The sequence below is a fragment of the Chelonoidis abingdonii genome, chromosome 9, assembly GCF_003597395.2.
Source record: "Chelonoidis abingdonii isolate Lonesome George chromosome 9, CheloAbing_2.0, whole genome shotgun sequence".
NCBI classification, from domain to species: Eukaryota; Metazoa; Chordata; order Testudines; family Testudinidae; genus Chelonoidis; species Chelonoidis abingdonii.
Genome location: NC_133777.1, coordinates 59,849,353 through 59,875,619, shown reverse-complemented (window position 1 = coordinate 59,875,619; position 26,267 = coordinate 59,849,353). Strand labels below are relative to the sequence as shown.

The following is a 26,267-nucleotide window of genomic DNA, read 5'->3' as shown; positions in this document are numbered from 1 at the left end:
TTCTGAAGGAGGTGCAGATCACAGTGGAAGACCTCCCGTTTGAAGGGGTGAAGCTCTTTGCCGAGAAAACTGACTCTCTATCCACTCCGTGAAGGATTCCAGGGCCGAGACACTTTAGCCCTCAATAACAACAGGGGCCTTATTCATCGGAATTCCCATTACAACGGCACTATGGAAATGATGGTACCAGAGGAAAAAGGGAAGTTTCTCAATTTGGAATTCTGGTTCCCAGTCATCAACCCAACCACCTGCCCCTAATCATCACTTTCGATGGGCAGGTCGAGGCGCTGTGAGACCACACCCCACTATATTACCTGTGACCACACACCTATTTGGTGGCCACCATTTGGCAACGTTCTGCAGTGCCTGGGAGCGCATAACATCGGACAAATGAGTCCTAGAAATCATCAGATCCTGCTATTGCATCCACATCACCCAGGAGCGGCTCTGGTTTTTGCTGCCCCAAGCACGGCAGTCAGGCAGATTCAGTGGCACTTCTGCGGGTGATCTGCTGGTCTGGCGTCGGAGTACTCTCCGCCGAATTGCTGCTGAAACCATGGGACCGGAGGACCTCCTGCAGGCATGCTGCCGAAGGCTACCTGACTGCCGCTGTCATGGCGACCAGCATGCTGCCCCAGGCGCGCGCTTGCTGCGCTGGAGCTTGGAGCCACCCCTGACTTCAGCTCCCTACGCTCTCCACAACACCCCTCCCTGCCCCTCTTCAAGGACCCTTCTCACAAGAGTCTACTGTCGCAGGAGATAGATCAACTCCTGCAGTTAAGAGCCACAGACCTAAGCATCTGTGAGGCAAGGGGTTCTATTCTCATTACTTAATAATATCCAAAAGGAAAGGATGTTGGAGACCCAGCCTGGACCTCAGAGCTCTCAACAAGATTGTCAAAGCTCAGCAGTTGAAGATGGTCACCCTATCAACAATCATTCCATCAATGGAACAGGGAGACTGGTTTTTGGCCCTTGACCTACAAGATGCCTACTTTCACTTGTCAGCATTACCGTCTCACAGACGTTTCCTCAAGTTTACTCTGGGGCATGACCACTACCAATACAGGATCCTCCCCTTCAGATTTTGTCAGCTCTGAGAATATTTTCCACAGTTCTCTCAGTCGACCCTCATGCCAGTGTAATCCCCAGAATTCATAGGTGCTGACCTAGATACACTACAGGACAAAGCCTTCCTACTTCAGGACAGATTTTTATCCCTGGTATCGCTTATAGACACAGCTCAGTGCAGCCCTCAAGTGCCAGCCAGAATCTGTCTCTAGCTCCTGGGGCATATGGCAGCTTGCATGGTGGTGACTCCATGTGCCAGACTTCACATGTGATGCCTACAGCCGTGGTTCAGCTCAGTTAACAGAACAGGGACAGTCTGGAAAAAACCGCCGTCACTACCCACCAGAATCAAGAACTCCCTGGCCTGGTGGAAGAAACTGGCCAATGTATGCAAAGGGACCCCCTTCATCACTGCTTACCACAGACACATCCCTTTTAGGATGGGGGTGCACATTTTAAACAGTCTCACAATGCAAGGCAAATCGTTGCTTGCAAAGATCTCCCTGCACATCAATCTTCTCGAGCTGAGAGCAGTCAGGAACACCTGCTCCAGTTTCCTCCTGCTGATAACAGGGTCACATATAAAGGTCCTGATGAACAAAATAGCATATATTGTATCAACCACCCTGGAGGAGCCAGATCGCCCTTTGAACGTGTGGTTACCTGTTCATTAATATACCTATAGATGAAAACGATCTTTCTGGTTGCAATTACCTTGGCTAGAATAGGGGAAATAGCAGTTCTGATGGTGCATCACCTGTACACAGTATTCTTCCCTCATAGGGTTACACACTGACTGCATCCAAGTTTCGTCCCTGAAGTGATTTAGTTTCACATGAATCAGTCTATTCACCTTCTACCCCAAGCCTCACTGAGACATTAGGGAGGCCATACTTGCATTCTACCTTGATAGGACAAAGGCCTTCAGGAAGTCCCCTATTTCTCTCTATGGCGGAAAGACATAAGGGCTCAGCGATATCAGCCCAAAGACTATCCAGGTGGGTCTCAAATTGCATCAGACAGTTCTATCAGATTCGTAACATGATCCCTCTGGACTTGATCTGTACACATTCCATTAGATCAATCTCTCATCTGTCGCTCTCCTCAAGGACATTCCCATCTCAAAGATCTGCAGAGTGGCAAAGTGGGTGTCAGTCCACACCTTCAAAGAACATTATCCAGTCACTGGGGACTCTGCCTCTGCTGCCATCTTTGGCTCCACAGTACTGTCATCTGTGATTAACGCGACTCTGAAATCCCAGCCCTCCAAGGGGGTTACTACTCGGGAGTCATCTACGGTGGGGCACCCATAGGGACAGTACTCGAAGAAGAAGTTGTTACTCATCTTCTGCAATAACGATGATTCTTCGATATGTGTCCCTGTATGAGTGCTCCACTACCTATTGTCCTCCCTTCTACTTCAGAGTTCTCGCTCTGACTCTATAGTAGAGAAGGAACTGAGGATGGTTAGCCCACGAGTGCTGGCTAGCCTTATGGCACAACACAAGCAGAGACAGCGCATGTGCAGGCCCAACAGACACTATTATCGAAGTTCTCTGATCAGCAGCGCAAGGATGCAGACGCACCTGTAGTGGAGCACGCATAGGGGGACACATCTCAAAGAACAGCTGTTGCTGCACAAGGTAAGTAACTTTTTCTTTTGATATTTTAGAAATAAAACATTTTTACTTCGTTTGAAAATGATATTTTGTTCAGTAATTTAGATATATTTTAAAAATGTGAGAGGCAGAAAATAAAAAATAAAACAAAAATTGTTTTGAGTAGAACAAAACATTTAGCTTGACCTGACACAGAAATGTTTTTGAATTTTTCTGCTTCAGTTACCAAACTGAAAAATTACTACTTCACTCAGCTCTAGTAGTCAGTACTTTGTAAAAATAACTATTCATGAAGAATTGCTAAGGAAAAAATTGGAAAATTTGGAATTATACTACTTGGCTTAACATCATTCTTTGTTTATTAAGGAAATTAAACAGTTTTTTGAAATATTGTCAATTTATTTTTGAAAATTCAGGCTGAACTAGAGAGGATCAATGTACTGGAGGAATAATCCTCTAGAGGATAACTATGAGAAATAACACATGCTCAAAGAAAACTTGCAATAAAAACTATTTTTTTCCTCAGAAATACAAAATTAGTAGATGAACAGAAATCAGACAATATATAGATTTTAATAAAATATCAGATACATAGTGTGTTTCATGGTATTTTATCCTCAGACTAAGTCAGTCTGGCTTGGTTTTATACATTGTCATAAAACTAAAAACTATTGAAAAATTGAGGAACAAGAGAACAATGAGAAACAAGAAATACTGTTTCAAACTGAGAATTTATTGGGTTCTCCAGTAATTTATTGAGTCTAGTCTTAGTATTTTTTTAAAGAACTGGAAGAAAGAGTAAGCAGTATGTTAATGAAATTTGGAGATAATATGAAAATTGGGAAGTGAGAACACAGAAATTGTTAGAAATAGAGCCAGAAAATTCAATGAGATTTACTCACATAAATGGAAAATGCAAGATCATATGTTTGAGAAAACATTATCTGAAACATACATGCTTTATAACTTGAAGAAATATGAGAAGCAGAAGAAGTGAAAGATGCAGGTGACTGTGGACAGCAAGTTAGGTCTAATTTTTGCCATAGTGACTAGCAGCAAAGGTGATGCTCAAAAATGAACTAATGATAGGAGGGAAGAAAATTAGCAACACATTTCTGTTCAAAATGTGCTTATGGACAATTTTATTGCTTGGATATAATTCAGTCTTCTTTAAACTTGTATGTGAACTTCTGAAAAAGTTGTTGTAGGCTATGTCTATACTACTACTTATGTTGGTATAATTTATGCCACACCTCTGAGTGACGTAAGTTACATCGACCTAACGGACAATGTGGACAGCGCTATGTTGGCGAGGGAGCATCTCCTGCCATCATAGCTGATGCTTTTTATTGGGGGTTGTTTAATTAAGTCAGAGCTCTCTCCCGTCAGCTTAGAGCGACTACACTAGAGAGCTTACAGTAGTGCAGCTGCATAGCCTTGGTCTGCATAGGCACAGACATCATGTAACAAGGACAGAGGGGTTATAATCCTATATGGCTTTGGCACAGCTACACCTGAAATACTTTGTTCATTCTTGGGCATCTCGTTACATTGACACTAGTGTTTGTCTGATCCAGTATTCTTTGACTAGAGCAGTGGTGGGCAACCTGTGGCCCGTGGCTCATCAGAGTAATCCACTGGCTGGCTGACGGACAGTTTGTTTACATTTGCACGCCTGCAGCTCCCAGTGGCCGTGGTTCGCCGTTCTCAGACAATGGGGGCTGTGGGAAGTAGTAGCCAGCACTTCCCTGTGGCCCATGTGTACCTGGGTGACACCCACTAGGCAAGATGCTTCCAGTCTCAATAGCTGGTTGTGAAGGGCCCATTCAGGGAAATGAGCCATCAGGGAAAACAATAGGCCCTAGGAGAAGCTTATCCCCCACTTGGTAAACCTTCCTGTGGATATTTCAACCAGCCAGTAAGCAATGGCCGCTATGACTCTGCAAGGCCATGTGATAGACCACATGTCTCTGGACTCCATTCTGGGTACCTGTATTTTTTCACAGACTAGGCTGGGAACTGTTTTTGAAGAAAGGGTTCCTGCCATATGGTAAAGCTATATAAGGCAGGGAGTGACATCATCTGTTGTTGTTAGCTCCCCTACAACTAAACACCTAAGAGAAGCTCTGAAAGAAAAGGACTTGAAATGGGGGTGGGGAGCCCAAGCTGCAAATCCAGTGCAGTACAGTGTGCCTGTAAGTGAAATGTCTGGGAAAAAAATCTCAGCTTGGTTGAACACAAGCATATTGTGCATATTCCTCTCCACATTGAGGGAGAGGCGAACTGGGTAATAAATTCATACTGGTCAAGGCTTCGATCGGGGCAGGATGGTACAGCTCTGGGGTCCTATGTTGGGGGGCTTGGGGTTATTTTGGCTGTAGCCTCTCTATTGTTGGTTCATGCAATGGCTGATCAGCCTGCATTTAACTGCAGCTGAGTGTGTCCCTGCCTGTGTGAATATTGGTGGAAGTGTAGGACTGGAAGCAATCTATAGCTTGTCACAGCAACATAGTGCTGAGAGGGAGCCCAGATTGGTGAGTCAGAGGGCTAAATGGCACCCTGCGGGGAACTCAGCACAAGTACCCAGTCTACCTTCTCTATAACATTGATTATTTTATGTACCCCTGTCATGTATTCCTTCTTAATTATTTTCTCTCTAGACAGTCCAAAATTTTTCAGTCTTTCCTCATAAGGAATTCTGTCCAGTCCTGAAATCCTTTGCATTGCCTATCTCTGACCTCCTCCAGTCTCTACTGTGTCTTTATTAAGAGAGGTGACCAGAACGTCATTCCAGGTGAAAGGCATCCCATCAGTTCATATGGCATTATAGTATTATCAGAAAGATAAACTGTAATGAGTCGAAAGAAAGGCAACAAAAGCAAATAGTGGAACTGAAAAGTGACTTAAAAAAGATTAAACCAATGGAAACAAATTTTAGTCAGTGCACCAAACTGTTCCTTCGACTTCTGTTTAAGATTAATCATGAGAAAATCATATGGAGCATACATTGAACCTGTCTCTGCCTGTTCAAAACAGGTGCTGTTAAGTCAGACAAATGTTGACACTGTGATTCAGCATGTGCTAACTTAACTTACATGCTCTGGGAATGCTCCTGTACCCAGATATTTTGGGCAGAACTTAATTGTAGACTTAAATTTTTTTCCTATAAAATACAATTATGTTACAAGCTAAACATATAATTTTAAACCTAATAGACATTAGCTGAAAGCTAAATAAATCTGAAAAAAATTTGGCAGAGCACTAATAATTGCTAAAAGACTAGCACTGCAAAAATGGAATACCAAAAAATGACCAACAGTTGAAACTGTACAATTGTGCTATGGTGTCTAAGAAGTGGACTTCCCATGTAGATTGGTCCAGGATGAGGTTGATGGTGGGGTGGAAGCTGCTGAAATTGTGGACACTACAGTACAAATAAATGACGGTCACGTTAAAACCACCCTATACCGAAAACCCACCGACCATTATGCCTACCTTCATGCCTCCAGCTTCCATCCTGGACACACCACACAATCCATCTACAGCCAAGCACTGAGATATAACCGCATTTGCTCCAATCCCTCAGACAAAGATCAACACCTACAAGATCTTCACCAAGCAGTCTCAAAACTATGATACCCGCGCGAGGAAATGAGGAAACAATTCAGCAAAGCCAGACATGTACCCAGAAGCCTCCTGCTGCAAGACAAGCCCAAGAAAGAAACCAACAGAACTCCACTGTCCATCACCTACAGTCCTCAGCTTAAAACTCTCCAACATATCATCAGTGATCTACAACCCATTCTGGACAATGATCTCTCACTTTCACAGACCTTGGGAGGCAGGCCAGTCCTAGGCCACAGACAACCCGCTAATCCGAAACGTATTCTCACCAGCAACTGCACACCGCACCATAGTAACTCCTAGCTCAGGAACCAATCCATGCAACAAACCTCGATGCCAATTCTGTCCACATATCTACACCAGCAGCCTCATCACAGGACCTAACCGGATCAGCTACATCATCACTGGTTCATTAACTTGCACATCCACCAATGTTATATATGCCATCATGTGCCAGCAATATCCCTTTGCTATGTACATCGGCCAAACTGGACAATCCCTACATAAAAGGATAAATGGACGCAAGTCAGATATTAGGAATGGCAATATACAAAAACCTGTAGGGCCCCATGCGTTATATTAAATCATCTTCAGTGTCCTTTCTCTGCCACATTCATATTAGCAGATTTTAAGGTTAGTGCCATTCCTATCAGATATATAGAACTTCTCTAGGCCAGATCTCTTAAGGAGAACTGCTGGAGCTTCAGGGTTCATTTGCAAATTTGGATACCATCCAGGTCTGGGATTAATACAAAGTTAAACTTGAATGTTGTTTCTATACATTCTTTAACAAGCAGGTTCTCCTCCCTTGGGAGTGTTTCTAACACCTCACTACGAGGAGGGGCTTACACTCCTCCATGATTCAGCTACTCTCGTTTATCGGTTCCAGATCTGATTTCTGTCCTGTCTATTATGTTATTTTTCACCTCTTGGAAAGTGTTCGCGACTTACACTGTGTTCTGTTGAAGTGGGTATTCGCGCTCACGTAAATGCTTATCTCTAATACTATTCGCCTTCCCCAGTCCATTACCTGGTGCCACATGGCTCTTCCTATTTACTGCTTTGTAAACTGCTGTCAATAAAACTATAAGATGCGATTGCTCCCTCATCTTGTATTTCCATTGTGTGCGGGTGGCTTATTATGTACTTTAAATACTTTCAAGTTATATTTACTTTGCGGTTTAAGTTTACTGTCATACTGATTTAAGTGGTACTGTGAGGACGCGTTACGTGTAGGGGTATGTCTGATATTTTGTGGTGATGAGGCGGATGAGTCGGTTGGCGTGTGGGTTGTGTGTGTGTGTGTGGTGTGATGTGTGCCGCCCAATGTTTTGGCCCCTTGTGGTGTGTGTTGTAATGTGGTGTAAGTAAAGTTACTGGGGGGGAAATGCTAAATACTTATAGCCCCCGCATCCTGATCCCACTCCCCAGCAAGAGTGCTTGGGGTCGGGGGCTGCAGACGGAAAGGGTAGAGAGGGACCCTACTTGCTCTGCCCCAGGGCCCCACAAAACAGTAATCTGCCTCTGAACAGGGAGGGGGAGGAATTGTGTGAGGTGGTACAAAGGGGCATTCATAGGAATACTAAGAAGAAATGAAGAGGAAAAACTCAGCACGTTCGTCAGTCTGTTATACTGTATGACCTAAGTCAACCAGTCCTGCACATCTCTAATTTCTTGAATAAATCCCAATACTAAGACCACCAATAATACAGTGGGTTCTCTTAAGTAAAATCTAAATCTAAATACACAATAAACGAACATGAGAAATATCTGAGATAAAATATAATATACACACTGCAAAAATGAATAGGTATACACACCCTTTATATTATACACAGAAAATTATATATATGTATATGTACTTTATGTACATGTACTATATGTAAATATGTATATGTACTTTAAAGGCTACCTGTATCTCCAGACTTTTTTTTATTTCAATTTTTTCAAAGTGAATTCAGTGCCAGAGAAAGATACTAATCTATGACAGCATTGGACACTTTATCCATAGGGAAGGTATTAGATAATCAGCGGTGTGGTGAGTTTCCCCACCCACCCTTGCCTCACTAGTATGTCTTAACTTTGGATGGACCTCTTCTAAATGTTCCATGTTTTCTTCATTGATGATTTTGCTAATACTGCAATCAGTGCTAGTTACAATGTTTTGTGTGTTATGTGGCAATAGAATTTGATTGAGACCGCAATATCTGTTTAAATTCAAGCCAATTCTGAGTAACAAAAGTACTCATATAAATAAATAGAACCCCCAAGAGTTGTACATTTGTGCATGTGTGTTTAAAAAAAATACTAATATAACTTTAAAAGCTGATAAATTAATTTTGTTTTGTAAATTTTTGCCTTTTAATCCTCTCTTGGCTGACACCTTTTATATCAAGTGTCAGGCCAAAGCACAGTGTTACAGGTATGATGAAAATCCCTGAAAAACGGGTTTTATAAGGGAAAGTCTGACACAACATTAAGTGAAGCGGTGATTCTGGCTTCTGTCATATGATACTCCTTAATAAAGGTTTATGTATTTTAGGCCCCTCTGAATCTGGAAACCAAGTTTTATTTTGCTTTATATTATGCATGCTGTTAATCTTCTCTTGATCGTGACTTAGAGGATCATTCTTCTGCCAATAGCACAAAAATAGCTCTTGTTTTTCAGTTGAGATAGAGTCCACTCATAAGCATAACATTTTAGAAAGTAAAGTAGTACTTGCTCAGAGGCAAAGCTTTTCTGAAGCAAGAGGTAACCACCTGAAGTTAATCGGGGAAGACATCCCTGAGAGGAGTGGGTAGCAGGTGTTATAAATTAGGCATAGTGGAAGGAGGACTGCTATTTATAAAAGGGGTGCACTTCTGTGAGAAAAATAATTTTGAATGTCTTAAGGAAAGAGGCAGACAAAAAATAAATAACTTGTTTCTTTTCTCACCTTTTTTTAGATGGGGTTGAAGCATTTGAAAGCTTTTCTGAATGCAGTATTGTCATCTTTGAATTTATGGCTGTGCTTAGTTGGAGATTGGTTATGAATATTCCATAAACAAATGTATGCTTGATGGTGTGATAGATTACAGAGGGCTGTGTAACAGGAAGTAAGAGCCCTGTCGGTGAGTGTAATACGGAGAGCAGAACATAACCTTGTCTTGCCAAATAGTGTGAATAACATTGCTATTTCACAAGCCTTACCCAGCGCATCCCAGAACTTCTGGTTCCTGCATCTTAGGCTGACCCCAGTTGTTCCCCTTTCACTTGGCTGCCAACTGGGACCAGGAAGATCAGCATAATTACCCGGAGCTCCCTCCCCTGGAATTCACTGAAGGATGCTTCAGCTTCCAACTTTTCTACCCTGCGTAAGCCCCCATTTACCTGCCCCCCACACCCAAAAAATAAGTCTCGTTAAGAGGAGGTGCCACAACTCCACCCCTTATTTCTTTGAGGTGCAATTGGCTGGTTTGCTATGCTGTGAGATTTTTAGAAAATTGCAAATAGTCCATTCTGATGACTATTGTTAGAGGATAAAGTTTGTGCAGACAACCCATTTCTTATAAAATGTCAACTCAACTGAGTTAGGGGAGAGTGCATCTCCAGACCAGTGTCCTGAAAAAAGCTGGATGGAAGCAAAGGACTAGTTGAGTACTCTGATAATAGCAGTAGAGGAACTAAACCATGCAACTCATACTTGCTTGTGTAACCATCCCAGAATATCTTTCAAGAGTGTGGGTCGTAGGCTGGGATGGGGAAGGGTGACAGATATTTTATTGAACTATTCTAGACTGAGATAATGTTTGTACTCGGGAATCTGACCATAACCTGTATCTTAGGACTGGGATACAAATATAATCTTATTATTGGGCTTTTCACCTTTTGTCTAATATTTAACCCTGAGTAGCCCAACAGCCTACTGGAACGCTATCAGGCCTATAAGGTGGATAGAAAGTTGGCTAGATTGTCAGGCTCAATGGGTAGTGATCAACGGCTCGATGTCTAGTTGGCAGCTGGTATCAAGCAGAGTGCCCTAGGGGTCAGTCCTGGGCAGGGCCGCCCAGAGGATTCAGGGGCCTGGGGTCTTCACCTAAGACCAGGCACTTCGGCAGCAGGTCTCGGGGTGGAAGGACCCCCTGCCGCAGGTCTTCGAGGCACTTCGGCGGTGGGTCCCGGAGCAGAAGGACCCCCCGCAGCCAAATTGCCGCCAAAGACCTGGAGTGGAAGAAGCTGTGGGGGCCCGGGCCCCGCGAGAGTTTTCCGGGGCCCCCAGAGTGAGTGAAGGACCCCAGTCCAGGGGCCCTGAAAAACTCTCGTGGGGACCTGGGGCAAATTGCTCCACTTGCCCCTCCCGCCTCTGGGCGGCCCTGGTCCTAGGGCCGTTTTTGTTGAACATCTTTATTAATGATCTGGATGATGGGATTAATTGCATCCTCATTGAATTTGCAGATGACACTAAGCTGGGGGGTAGATACACTGGAGGGTAGGGATAGGGTCTAGAGTGACCTAAACAAATTGGAGGATTAGGTCAAAAGAAATCTGATGAGGTTCAACAAGGACAAGTGCAGAGTTCTGCACTTAGGAAGGAAGAATCCCATGTACCGCTACAAGCTGGGGACTGACTGGCTAAAAAGCAGTTCTGCAGAAAAGGACCTGGACGAGAAACTGGATATGAGTCAGGAGTGTGCTCTTGTTGCCAAGAAGACTAATGACATATTGGGCTGTATTAGTAGGAGATTGTCAGCAGATCGAGGGAAGTGATTATTCCCTTTTATTCGGCAATGGTGAGGCCACGCCTGGAGTATTGAGTCCGGTTTTGGTCACCGCACTACAGAAGAGATGTGGACAAATTGGAAAGAGTCCAGCGGAGGGCAATGAAAATGATTAGGGGGCTGGGGCACTGACTACGAGGAGAGGCTGAGGGAACTGGGGTATATTTAGTAGGGGGGATTGATAGCAGCCTTCAGTTACCTGAAAGGAGGTTCCAAAGAGTATGGCGCTAGCTGTTCCTCAGGGTGGCAGATGGCAAAGAAGCAGCAGTGGTCTCAAGTTGCAGTGGGGGAGGGTAGGTTGGATATTAGGAAACACTGTTCCACTAGGAGGGTGGTGAAGCAATGGAATGGGTTACCTAGGAAGGTGGTGGAATCTCTATCCTTAGAGATTTCTTAGGTCTGGCTCGACAAAGCTTCGCTGGATGATTAGTTGGTGTTGGTCCTGCTTTGAGCAGGGGATTGGACTAGATGGCCTCCTGAGGCTCTTCCAACCCTAATATCTATAATTCTATGATAACACTGAACTGAGCATCAAAAACACTTTAGAAATAGTTGGTATTCAGATAATGTACAGCTGTAGTGAAAACATACAATGATTAGGCATTAAAGGGCTAACGTTATTTGGTCCCACTAATCAGATAATTTTTGCTAACATAGTTTCATTGTACCACTAGGACATTCTCTGTTACGTTAATAATGGATTATATGGCTGGTGGCAAAATCTCTATGTTGTGTGCATGTATGTGGGTTCTTATTTCATCACATATTGGTGGAGAAAGCCAGCAGAGGATGGGAAGATCTAAATATGACATGTAATTAACACAGCCATTATGTGGACCTATTTTAACTTGTAAAAAAGCATTTTAATATATTTTTTCTAAGATTAGTTGTCATGTGTGCACAGTAAACAACTTTTCATAACAGCCTTATTGCAGAGATCAAAAGTCGTCATTTAATACAGCATTTCAGCATAGATCTCAGTTGCACAAAGATCAGATAATTCATAGAGTTCACTGGTTTGGTGTGTTTGGCAATGGATTTCTAGCTTTAGCTAAGTCATCTTTATAGTTTTGTAACAGAAGCTTTTAAATTAGTATTTCACAAATTGGGGATACAGCTGTCATAATTTCAATTTCCTGCTTCTGAAACCTGAAAGACATGTATTGAAAAGTACACCAAAATAGTTCAAAGTGGGGCAGTCAGATTAAAAAAATTAATCTCAATTAATCGCACTGTTCAACAATAATGAAATACTATTAAATATTTTTGGATTGTTTTCTACATCTCGAATTATTTATTTCAATTTACCATATAAAATATAAAGTGTAACAGTGCTCACTTTATTTTTATTACAAATATTTGCACTGTAAAAATAAAGCAATAGATTTTTCATTCACCTAGTAATAGTACTGTGTGCAGTCTCTTTATCATGAAAGTTTTAACTTAAAATGTAGAATTATGTACAAAAAATTACTGCATTCAAAAATAAAGCAATGTAAAACTTTAGAGCCTACAAGTCTCTCAGTTCTATTTCTTGTTCAGTCCAATCGCTCAACAAACAGAGTTTGTTTAATTGCAGGAGATAATGCTGCCTGCTTCTTGTTCACAATGTCACCAGAAAGTGAGAACAGGCGTTCTCTATGGCACGTTGCAGCTGGCATTGCAAGATATTTACATGCCAATGCTCTAAAGATTCATATGTCCTTCATGCTTCATCCACAATTCCAGAGGACATGGCCATGCTGATGAAGGTTCTGCTCAATAACCATTCAAAGACATGCGGACCGATGAGTGTTCATGTTCATCATCTGAGTCAGATGCCACAGCAGAAGGCTGATTTTATTTTTTGATGGTTTGGATTCTGTAGTTTCGTATCGGAGTGTCGCTCTTATAGACTTTGAAAGCAGCTCCACACCTCATCCTCTCCAGATTTTGGAAGGCACTTCAGATCTTAAACCTCGGCGTCAAGTGCTGTAGCATCTTTAGAAATCTCACATTTGGTACCTTTTTTGTGTTTTGTCAGATCTGCAGTGGACAGTGTTCTTAAAATGAACAACATGTACTGATCATCATCCAACCTACTATAACATGAAATACATGGCAGATTCAGGTAAAACAGAGAAGGAGACATATAATTCCCCCCCAAGCAGTTCAGGCACAAATTTAATTAACACATTTTTTAATGAACATCATCAAGCATGAAGCATGTCCTGTGAATGGTGGCCAAAGCATGAAGGGGCATATGAATGTTTAGCATATCTGGCCCGGCAATGCGGCTACAAAAGTCCCATGCGAGCATGTGTTCTCACTTCCTGATAACCTTGTAAATAAGAAGAGGTCAGCATTATCTCCTGTAAATGTAAACAAAGTTGTTTGTCTGAGCGATTGGCTGAACAAGAAATAGGACTGAATGGACTTGTAGGCTCTAAAGTTTTGCATTGTTTTGTTTTTTGAGAACAGTTATCTACATTTGTAAGTTGCATTTTGACGATCGAGATTGCACTACAGTACTTATATGAGGTGAACTGAAAAATACTTTTTTGTTTATCATTTTTACAATGCAAATATTTGTAATGTAAAGTGTGCAGTGTACACTTTGTATTCTGTGTTGTACTTGAAATCACTATATTTGAAAATGTAGAAAAACATTCAAAAATATTTAGTACATTTCTATTGGTAGTCTATTGTTTAACAGTGCAATTAATTGTTTTAATTGTGATTTTTTTGAGTTAATCATGTGATTTAACTGTGATTAATCAGTAGCCCTAGTGCAAACCTTTTTCTTCTCCTCCCTTCATCCCCACGTCTTTTTTTTTTTTTTTTTTTTTTTTTTTTTTTTTTTTTTTAATCAGTGCTTCACAAATGATGTTGTTAGAATCCACTCCAGGTGTGATTTGAGCCATCACTACTTTGAACCCAGGATGAGTGAACATTTGGAAGAGGTTGGGGATCTTCCTCTTAGATGTTATTGGGGAGAAGCAGCAGCACTTCAATTCTAAAAACATGCAACATAGTGCAGTGGTCCTGCATTTTAAAATATGATTGTGCTGAAGATACAGAGGACTTAAGTTGATGCAAAGATAGAGCTTGAGATAGTGTCTTGGTATATTTACACTCTGAGTTTTAAAAGACTAAAACTCAGCTGGCAAAATGCTATATTATAATTACATAGTCAACTTCTCATGCCCACATTTCATAATCATAAAGAAAAGCAGGTTGCCCAAAAATTAAAATGTAGGATGAATACCCCTTTAGCTGCTCCTCTCCTGACACTTCTCAGTACCATATAAAGCTGCCTCCTTTGTATAATCATGCAAAGGAAAAAGCTCAAATTATTCTTTTCATAATGTAGCAAAAAGATTCAGGGGGAGGAGGGGGAAAGAGGCTGTAATCACAGTATTTAGTAATGAATTCCCAGAATTCAATATGCAAAGCAAAAATACCTCACCCTGGGGGATGAGCAAAAGACAAGCTGAGCCAGCAAAACCTCAGGGATCGGACACAAACATCAGCAGGGTTCTGCTTCTAGAAGCCTATAACAGCATTTGTAGTCTTACCATTTAGGAAACCAACCATCACAGTGGAGAGAGGGAGGTAGTCATTTAAAAATAACTCTATTGATTGGATGCTTTCAAGTAATTTAAATGCCGAATAAACACAAAAACATTGTCTCCCTTCACATATTTATTCCTCCTCCCCCGCCCTTCCCCCCAAAAAAGTCTTTTGGTTTGGATTCTTCTAGAAGCTACTTACTGTGATATTTTCCTCTTTCTTCCCCTTCCCTCCTCCCCCCACCCTTTCTTTGGAACAGAAATATCCACAATAGGATGTTCTGCGTGGGTTTACATATTGAGTAGGCAGCTGATGTAGTACTGAAAAAAACTTTAGTTTAAAGAGAGGAGGGAGGAATATGTTGAGATCTCAGTATTTCTCAGTGTTAATGTTAATTAAGGAGAAAAGTAAAACTAAATATCTGTTATTTTGTTTATGATGTTGTAGCACTTTAGTATTTAGTACCCTAGGTAGTTTCTTTTTACTCTAGTGAGCTAGATTAGCCTGATTACACTGTCAGGGTGCAATTGATGGATGACTGTCATTATCTTCTCAAACCTGGGTGACACTTTATGTATAGAAGATGATAATTAAATTTTCAAGAGACTACACTGAGATTATAAGATTTGGGTATTTTTTTAAAAAATGACTAATATTTTGCAATCCATGCTTTTATTTCAAATTGAGCAAGAAAAACAATATTCAAGACTCCATGTAACACACTTTTTTGTTGAGATGCTCTCGCCTGCTCTCAGTAAATATATATGGTCAAATGTATTGGTAATGACTTGAAACTGTACAGGTTAGCACAATACATTTAATGAAACCTTATCTGAGACAAAACACTAGAGGATCATAATTAATGTCTCATTTTCTGCCCGTTGCTATTGATTACTCATTCAAGGTCCCTTTGTTCTCAAAATGGAAACAACTGTATTTCATATCACTATCTAATGAGATTCTCAGGATAGGATTCTTTAACATGCTGATAATTGCGAACATATCCCTAGAATTTAAATTTAAAAAATTTACATTATAATATAATTTCACAAAAGTCAGTGTTTTCCAAATTCAGAGTTTATTGTGGTCTGTTTGTATAAATTTGTCCAAAAAAACCCAGAAAACTGAATAGAGTTAAAAATGCAACACTACATGTCTTAGTTGTTTACTTGGACTTGACTGTGATAAATGGGATGTGACTCGGGTAAGTTGCCGTCTTGTCGCCAGAAGGTCTATAAAGTAGTAGAATCTCCCAAGGAAATTACTTTATTGCATTTTTAACTTTATACGAGCTTTTTCAGTCAAAAAGAAGTATACGTGTGCAACTTACCTAATGAGGGCAAGCTTGAAAGCTTCTCTCTCTCACCAACAGAAATTGGTCTAATAAAGTATGTTACTTCTTCCTCCTTGTGTCTCCTTATTTAGTGGAGCTTGACTGTTCCCTTTATCACCACATTTTATTCTATTATACACAAAAATACTAAGGTGAGTCAGAGTTAAGATTGCTTACTTAACAGAAACTCACCAAAGCAATAAAATAAAAATTTAAAGCATCTAACAGCATATGACTTCGCTTCCTCCACTCGGAATCAAACATCTTGCACAATGGCAGACAACATACCAAAAACTGAACTCTGCCCCAGTGAAAATTTCCCCCTCTTCCAGCATCACAAACATACCAAACTTCTCTTTACGATCGGTTCTGCATGCTTCTGGAAATCATTCATTCATGCTTAGGAAAGTGGATGCTGAACCAGCAGCTCTTACTTCATAGAGGGTCCTGGTCTCTGTCAGTCTTGTTCTCCATCAGTTAATCAAGGTACATAAGGATTCAGTTAAAACAACATTAACACATTCATTTTCTTTTTGTTGATTAACAAAATAATTATATAACCCCAAAAGTAGCCGCTGAATGCATATTACATTTTTTTTACTATCTACTTTGACTTTGTAGCTTTTCAGCTAGAAGGGCCTGAAAAGAGAGACTCAAAATATGAACTCTTTGGGAAGGGGGATTTTAATTGATTAAATTTCAGAAACGATTTGGCTAACTTTCTTGAAACTCCTCAGAAGATTCAAATAGTTGTGGATTGCATGCTGAAAATTTCAGTCATATTCTGTTTGGGGTTTTTTGGTATTGAATGTTGAACTCCTGTTTCATGTACAAACCAGAATACAGCCTTACCTATGGTATAGAATGGCTTTGCCATAATGAAATATTTATAACAGGATAAACTCTGGCCTCTTTTTTCATATAAGCACCCCCTTAGTAGTTGGCTAATAGGTACAGTTGTGCAAGCTCATTGTATTTGAGGGCAGAATTTTGCCTCAGATAGCCATGACTAGAAAATTAGATTGCTTAAGAACATTTTAGCTAACATACTACAATAAAAGGAATACGGTTAGGCAGTGGAGGTACATAGTGCCGAGTGTCCATGATCACACTATGACTTAGTTCCAGGAGTCTAAGAGCTCCATAGAATTATTACTGATCTGGGTTAGCCATGTTAATTGCAGGCAGCTGCATGAGTGCCACCAGTCCCTGACTGGGCCAAGTGCCCTTCTGACCTCAATTCCAATCTTCAGAGATTGATGTGCAGAGAGTTTTTGTTGCTGAGGCGAGTAAGCCAGCAGTAGCCAGTGATGACTCTTGAAACCAGTTCTCAATTATATGTGCCTAATACGGATAGTCAAAACATCTTGTATTCAGTAGTAGCTTATGACAACACATGCAAATGCCTCCAGCCTGCTGATGTCTTATGTAAACAACATAAGAGAATTGGCAGTATGCAAGTTCGATGAATCTGTACTTTTGTATATAGTTGCATATTCTTTTAGTTCCAGACCCTGTGCAGATCCTTTAAAGCTGAAGCTGCTAAACCAGTTTTCCTTAGGATATCTGGCAGGCTATGCCCATCTGATAACATTTTACAGCCTAGATAGAGGAAGTCATCCGCTACTTCCACAGTTTATCCAGAAGCACAGATGGCGCAAAAATTGTGATACAAGACAACATTGTGGATTTTTGTGTTTGCCCAAGAAACCCTTAGCCCAAGGGCAGCTCCCTCATACTGGAAGCTCTCTAGTGCATCCTTGAGATCGTTTGTGTCCTTACCAAACTGGTCAATGACATCCGCTTAATCCAGATCCATAGAGAGGTTGAACTGACAGTTATACTGATATTAGCATGTATGTATTCAAGGAGCCAATCCATTGCACAGCTGAACAGAGCTAGGACCAGGTCACATCACTTGTTGTGTTTTAGGCCAGAATGGCATCTACGGCTTCTCAAATGCCTGTGCTTATAGCTGTCCAGGCTAATTCTACATCATCCAGGAAAGCACCAAATATATCAGGTTAGTTTTTCTTTGTGACAGCGTACTTGTGCTGGATTTTCACAGATGCATTATGCCTTAGGTAGCATAACATGCTCACTTTTATGTTGAAATCAGGGAGTAAGTGCCACTTCATCAACAAGGAGATGGGCTTCTGCACCTTGGTAAACCTGGTAGGACCTTAATATATTATGATTCAGGACCAATATACCTTCCTTGTCTGGCCATTGCTGGATATCCAGCTTTCTTGATAGATTCAAAGCACCTGAATCAACTTCCAGTGATGGTAATGTTGTGAGAACTGCAAAAGCGGAGTAATCTTAGAGTTGTCATTTATTGTTCCAGAAAAAAATGGCCCAAGAATAGTTTTCAAGCCATTTCTGGGACAACTAGATGTGGTGGTTATATTGCTGAGTATAACAAGTTCATTATGCGGTGGGACAGATTGCATTACTGGCGCTAACTGCGGATAGAATTAATCTTTCTTAACATGTTGCACCCTTGGTGGAAGCATAGGCTACAATGATGGACAGCTGTGCATCAGAGTATGCAGTGCCTCAACCTAGCATGCAGCAGTCCATCAGAAATAGTGTGCTATGTTGTGAGTGTTTTATTAAGTGTTTGTAGGATGAATGCCACCCTGTTTATATGACTGGTTCCTCCAGAGTACAGTAGACTAGTGTCCTCCACAAATTGTTGACAGTTATTGTTGAGTTTCATTTTGGTTATTCTAGCAACTTGAATGTGATATCTTTCCATCTCTGGGATTACGAAAAAATGATACCCAACTTGGTTTGGGGTTAATACATTCCAAGTGGCAAATCTGGTGGATTTTCTCATCAGTCAAGAAAATCATAGACATTATGGAGTTTGTCCTAAAGCATAGACTAGGTTTCGTAGGTAATGGGTAGGGCGGCAGTGTATGCTGCACTACTTTGGGTGTGGTCACCCCTGCACCTGCCAATGCAAACGTTCGTTTCGTCTGGTTCTGGCTGATAGTATCTGATAAGGGCCACTGCGAAGGGTGTTATGAGTGAAGACCAACACTGGATGCAGGGGAGAAGAGGAAAATACTCCACAAATGGCATTGAAGTGAGATGAGCTATGACCTCAGATCGATGTGTTATGTGCGGAAGGGGGTTGGTGTCCCCAAACACAGTCACCATTCTACATCTCCCCCTGTTTCAAGGAGATAAAGTGAATCAAGGGGCATCCAATAAAACATGGTTAGCTGATATATTTTAACTAAAATGTTTTTGAAACGAAGACAAACAGAATAGTACCCTCAAAAATGTATGTGGTGGTCATGGTGAGCCCTTAGAGGAGAGCCTTGTTTCAGAGGCAACCAGCGAACCCATTTTTATACTATCATTTAAAGATGTTAGTTAAAAAAGGTTAGCTAACAAATTTTTAAGCATTACCTGATTTCCTAGTCTAGAAATAACCCAAATCTTTGAAAGCCTTCGGAGAATATAATGCAGAGAAATTTTAAAACATTTGTTAACCCAGATTTTCACTTTCATAAATTATGCTTTGAAAAATCAAAGAACTGCTTACCAGAGTGTTTAAATTATTTATTTGCACTCTACCAAAAACATCTTTATAGAAAGCAGAATGCTACTTCAGAATCAGATTGTGTCAACAGAATTTTGGAGATCCATAGAATTAAGAGAGAATGATCTTTTAAAAAATAGTAGGGGTAACTTTTTTTCCTTTCTTCCTTCCCAAAACCTGTGAAAGAATCCAGTTTTTAAACTATTTGAAAATACGTTTGCTTCAAAAAGCAAACAAACAAAATATTTACTATTCACAAAATCATAATGGTTTAATTAAGCATAGAGTTAATTAGATTCAGTTAATATGCAAGTTGAAGCTAATTAAATATATATATATTGCAGTACATGTAAAAACTGTTAACCAAATCTAACCTTTTATATTCTGAAAGTAGACACATTACATGTTTGTGTGTGTGTGTCATTCTTTTATGTATGTATGTATGTATTTATTTATTCCCTGTGTGTGAAGAGGTGATTCTTCTTTATTTCATTCTTCTGTGGCATATTCTGCTGAATCACCCCTTCCCCTAGAATGCTGTAGCACTTTTACCTCTTGAGGCAGGTCACGTTGATTCCACTGAGGCCATCATCAAAGCTGTTTCCTGGATTAAACTGAAGGGTGGGTGCAGAAAAGCAGTGCAGCTGAGTGTACTCTCTCTGCCTCCATAGCCAGTCATTTTCCTTTTTGGAATTAGGGCTGTTCTGTCACTTGGTTGACTGAAATAAAAATCTTTTCTTTTTTCTGGTTAATATTTACTACAAATCATTAGAAAATTTCCTTTGTATTAATTGTCTTGTTTATTTACAACATGGGTATTAGTTTCATGTAATTCAGAGAGGCAGTTGCTTAACATGATGTATGTTTATCTGTGATGACACTAATCCAGGCAGCCTTAGCCAGTGTTTCTGGAGGATAACTAGTCATTGATTATTCCTTAGTAATTGGATACATGTTTAACAGTTGAGGTTCTAGGTGACTGAGGACTTGAACATTCTGTATTAATGCTAAGAACTAAGCTACATATCATCTCTGTAAACTGATGCCTGTGAAGAGACTAGAAGCAGTTAGTCCAGAGTAGCCTTGTACTGATAATACAAAGCTTCCTTGCTAGTCATTATATCCTCAGAGGTATTTGTGTATGCCTTTCTGCATCAGGTGCCATTAGGACAGGATCAATCCTAGTCAATATTGCTTCTCAATTGGTTCAGACAGGCAGAAAAGTCAATAAGATGAGCTAATGACATCTATTTTTATTTTACTGTGGCATATAGATAAAGAAAAAACTATATTTAACCAATTGTTCTTACAATGCCTCACTCAGTTGCAGTAACATCAGAAGAATATACTTGGAGAATAACTCTATAGCATAGATTTACAAATTAACCTGTGCTGCTATTAGATTTGTACACAATACGCTGTATGTTCTGAGACTTGCTGTATGCAAGTTCTGTGATTATTCCATTGATTTCTGTGTCTGACTAGCTCTAGACTCCTAGTTGCTGTATCATGTCAGTACTGGAGCCACTGACTAACATTTCTGCTTCAGTGTACAATAAATGCAATAACAAACCAAAGGAGTGGATTCTTTTAGTTGTATTATAATACAGTAGTAATGAAGAGTTCTTGAATGTTTTAACACTTATTTCATGTCCTTGCAGAAATAATCAGGGTTATGGTGAAACTTAGGAGGTTAGCAAAGGTGATACGGGCTTGGTGTGTTTGACAACTCGCAAGATTGAGGGTTATAGTTTTCATGAAAGTAGGCTGACAGCTGAGAAGTAGGGGTTGGGAGGGATGTGGGCATCTGTCTTTGGGGAATTACTTGGCAGAAGTGAATTGGTAGAAGAGAGTATTTCCACACTCATTGTCCTTTCCTTCCTTCAAGTGTTTTCTCCTAAGATATCAGAAACTAAGTACCCACTTCTCTCGGTATAGGTAGAGATTGTCCATTTGGATAATTTCCAGCAGCATCTCCTGATGCCTGTGTGAAAGAGATGACCTTTTGAGGTTCCCCTTTTTAGGTACAGGGAAACCCCCAAACGTGTCATGAAAGCTACTGTCATTACATAAGGTCAGTTGCTGGAATGCTCCAGTCTCTCTCTGACTGCTCTTATGACAGACAAGGTGGTGAGATATCTTTTGTTGGACCAACTTCTGTAGGTGAGAGAGAGAAGCTTTTGACGTACACAGAGTTTCCCAGACTTGAAGAAGAGCTCTACGTAGGTCAAAAGCTTGTCTCGCTCAGAAGTTGGTCTAATAAAAGAATATTACCTCACCCACCTTGTCTCACTAATATCCTAAAACCAACAAGGCTACAACAACACTGCATGCTCTTATGAGTGACATCTTGAGACAGCTGAATACTGACTGGAATCTTTCCCCTGCTATATTGGCCAATCTGAGATGTTTTTGCAAAGCAGGAGGGTAGTTTCTTCCAAAGCCACATATTCCTGGGGTGCAGGCAAATTCTGCAGCCCTTTTGAGCAACCTTAAAATAGGCACACTAGTTATTGCTGACTGGTTTTCATTTGTTCCTTTAAATGATGTTAGATGGGAAGCACTGAGTTGCATACCCAAACTAAGTTCTCTGTATGGTGGTCACCCCTAAAAACTTGCCAAATGGTTTAAGTCACAGCTTTGATAATTCAGTAGCACTGCAGAACAATGAGGTATATTTATGTATTTTTTAAAGGTAAACTGTACAGATTTTTGAAGATGACCTGGGAAAGGAAAGAAAATCGCTTCATTCCTTTTTTGTGCTTTGCCTACTTTGCTTTTCCTGGAAGATTCTCTAGACAGACTAAAGAGCTAGTAAGATTATGGCATCATAGATATCAAGAATGTGAAATCTGATTCAGTGGATAAGCTATTTTAATTCAGGATGCTTTAACACTTTTTGTGTTTTGCTAACACCTACTTAACTCAAATTCCCTGTACACTGCTGGAAAGGAAGATGTGTAAGAAGTATCTAGCATCTCTGCATCCTCCAGCTAAAACAGGGAAATTCAGATTTGTTATTCCTGAAGTTAATAAGGTTAAAACAAAGCACAGACTTGCCTCCCCTTGTCCCTTTTTATTTTTAAAGTCAAGTTTTCAGGCTTGCTTTATTCATCATAAAGAAGCAAAAAAGATGGTATGCGGCAGCTGAGGGCGAGGGGTTGTAAAGGTGGTATGGTATCGAGCCTTGTATCAGCACAAAGTAACACAGAGTTGTTCCTTACACTATGCGATCCCTGGGCAACATTTTATTCTAACAGCTTTTCAGCACCAGAGTTATGCAGAACAAATGGAGAGGGACTGAGGAACTAGGGATGGGGAGGGGTAGCTCAGTGGTTTGAGCATTGGCCTCCTAAACCCAGGGTTGTGAGTTCAATCTTTGAGGAGGCCATTTAGGAATATAGGGCAAAAATTTGTTGGATGATTTAATTGGGGATTGGTCCTGCTTTAAGCAGGGGGTTGGACTAGATGATCTCCGAAGGTCCCTTCCAACCCTGATATTCTGTGATTAGTCCTGTTAAGAGCCTATCAGTGACCTTGAGTAACCAGCATCCTCTCAGAAGTCAAGATGGAAAAGATGAAGGTGTGGATGATAGTGTCAACAATATGAACAGAAAGAAAAGGACAGATCTTGGACATTTTAAGAGAAAGAGATAGCAAGATTTGGATGTGGGACCCCTGAATCTGTGGACTAGTGAGAGGGAAGAATTGAAGAGAGAACGCACAGGTTACAGGCCTGAGTGATGCAGAGGATTGTGGTGTGACATAGAAAAAGCTACATATAGAGGGAGATTAGAGAGTGCTTAGTAGGAAAGAAAAGGAGTTACATTTATCAGTGCCAGGACTGAATTAAATGCTGCAGCTTAGGGACAAAGGTGGCTGCAACTTGTGTGCCCAGGGGCCATTCTGGCTGCTGGAGATCACAAGAGAACAACAGTGCTCTAGCTACACCACTTTTCTCCTAGTTATGATGGGATGCAAAGTAAGGTGTCATAGACCCATTGTATTGGCATGAAATGACCGTCAGCAGTTTCAGTGGAGTGGTGAGAGTGGAAGCCATATTGGCTAGGGTCAAGAAAGGAATTAGAGGAAAGGAATTCACGGCAGCTGTGCAGCATCTAGCGCACCTTTTGGTGAGATGCAAATACTGAGCCACTTGGTTTTCACATCACTAAATTTGACTTGAGGATAATTTTGAATGTTAGTGCCATCTATATACTCAATTGTTTGTCATATGATTTGGAGGGTTACTGAAAATCAAAGCTAACTTTTAGCTCCTGTAAAATACTCTGCTGCTTGGAAAAAACTGTTTGAAGGTGCATTTTTTAAAAATGTTGAATAATAAATTATTTTCAACATTTCCTGTCACTTATTGTCCTGCAACTCAATTATCAGGTATTGTTAGCACAGTTTAAGCCTAGCCTAACAATATTAACTTGTCCTAATACCCAGCAGCATGCTTTTAGCTGCTCTTCTATGTATCTACGTAATTATCTTGGAGGTTGATTTTATCACAAATTAGATTTGTATAATAAAAGCAAGGCTATAAAACATAAAATAAATTGGTTGGATCTGCACCAGGTTTCAGGTGGTGATCGAGCATGAAGAAAAAGAGATCAAAGAACTTACATAAGAGATGCTAGTTGGCTCAGAGTTGCCATTAAGGTATATTACCGTAGATGCCAAATTGTTATATAAGAAATGGCTCATGCAGTGTGGACTGTTAATGTATGAGGGAAAGCTGTGGGAGGTATTCAGTGTTACTGTTATAGAGAAAGGGGCTTCTTTTGTTCAGTAGCCATATATTTACTTTATAGAGAGCATCCTGAGTTTCACTCTGAGTTTTGGGTTTGTTTCAACCTGTAACTGCAGAGCTAAGCATGTTTTCCCCCTTCAATGGCAAAGGCCCTTCTCAACAACAACAATCTCAGCCCAAGATTTGGGTTAGTGATGAAATCCAAAACCAAGCAGGAGCAACATTAAAATGACGCTTTAAACGATGACTCATTCTCTCTCTATGCATGTGTAAATACAGAATTGCTTACAACATTGTCACCATTATTGAATATTCCACACGTTACATGTAATCAATGTATATTTTGTCTTTTGTGTTTTAGATTGCTCTTCAGGATAATTTCTCCGTGTTTATGAATTCACCAGTGTGTGCATACTAAATCTGAATAATATATCCTAATCTCACACTGTAAATATGGTATCTTTTAACAGTTGAATCCATTTTTATATTATTACAAATTAAGCAAATAAATATCATTTTGTTTACAGTATGGTATGATGTATTAGTAGGTAGACCTTTGAAGTGGAATTAAGTCCTTTTCCCAGACTCACAGCAAAATTTATGTTGGTCTTTAAAATTGGTCTGTAGGTCTCTGATATTGCAAAAGTTCATTCTCTGAATAATAATAATAATAATAATAGAATCAACATTTCTTTAAACTCTAAGATTAAAATTTTAATAACTCGCTAAAGCTGTCACAAGCAGCTAGCATAATTAATAATTTGTTTACAACATAATTCGAAGTTTAGTAATTTCAATAATTTGCTTTTCATTGTTTATTTTACAGTCTAGTCTCCTTCGATCAGATATGGGGCTTGGAAGCCCTGGTCAGTTGTCATCCTCAGGAAAACCTGGAACACCATATTACCCATTTTCTTCTGCAAATCCACGTCGAAGACCACTTCATGACTCATCAGCTCTTGGTCAGTACTGTGGACTATTCTTAAACCTTTAACACTGATGCGCTTTTCACATCCCATCTTAATTTAGATATCTTTTTTATATGTTGCAAATTATCCTTTCAAGGGCAATGTCTGCTACTTAAGATAGCTAAATAAGGAATAATGAACTGTAATTTTGTTTAATACATTGATTTGAGTTCAGCACTGATCAGTATTGCATAAAAAAAATTCTTAATTGTGTAAGCAGTAATGACAGATGGATAGCAGTTGATGACCAGCTGAAGTAGCTGAGTGCCCTTAACCCAGGCCATCATTAACTCCTGGAAATGCCTGACCTTGAGGTCATTACCATTATACACTATGAAAATGTAAAGGGAAGAATAATTATCCTTTTTTTTATGCTTGAACTTGCTTTGTTCTGGATGATCTAGAGTTGCATGTAGCTGGTTTAAGGATCCCAGTAATTTGTGTATCAGTTAAAGATAATAATCAATGGGAAAATGAGATTTATTTAATGTATACCATCAGATGCATAACAGGTTTGTTATGTTGTTAGCAAAATGTGCTTCAAGGAAATTTTTTAAGATTGGTCACAATTAAATAATATTACGTACCTCTCATTCTGGAGTTGCTCCGAGATAAGTGGACCTTACTGTACATATTACTGTTAGTCACTAACAGAACATCTGACTACTGCAAGTTGTAAAGTCTTCGTATCAACCAAACAATCCAGTGCTCAGTCATTTATATTACTTTATGATATAAATGCTCTTTAGTCTGAAACTATCCAAAATAATGTAAAGTCCAAGTTGAAAATATTTCATTTTGTATGCATGCTCTAGTATTCTAAATTTTTTTTTTTAAATCCCTCCATCTGATTTTCCATTTTAGAAAATTATCACAAACTGTAGTTTACATTTTTAGGTCACTGAAATTGCTGCCGTTATCTGTTTTATTTCTGCACATTTTTGGCTTCTCTTCCTGTGTGCTAATTTTATCTACATACATCAAATAAAGATTTATTTAGGCTGCACAGTATGTGTAACTTGACTATACT

General features: G+C 40.0%; 1 protein-coding gene across 12 annotated transcripts in view; it reads left to right on the top strand.

Annotated features, from left to right (window-relative positions):
- Positions 1–26,267, top strand: part of TCF12 (transcription factor 12) — a 356,426-nt gene that overhangs the window by 263,699 nt on the left and 66,460 nt on the right. For 11 of the 12 annotated variants that reach the window (XM_075069601.1, XM_075069600.1, XM_075069603.1 and 8 more), the window contains one exon: positions 25,096–25,231. The exons of the other annotated variant lie outside the window; for it this stretch is intronic. In XM_075069601.1, the coding sequence (XP_074925702.1) occupies positions 25,096–25,231 (136 nt within the window). The remainder of the gene's footprint in view (positions 1–25,095; positions 25,232–26,267) is intronic. 12 annotated transcript variants of the gene reach the window in all.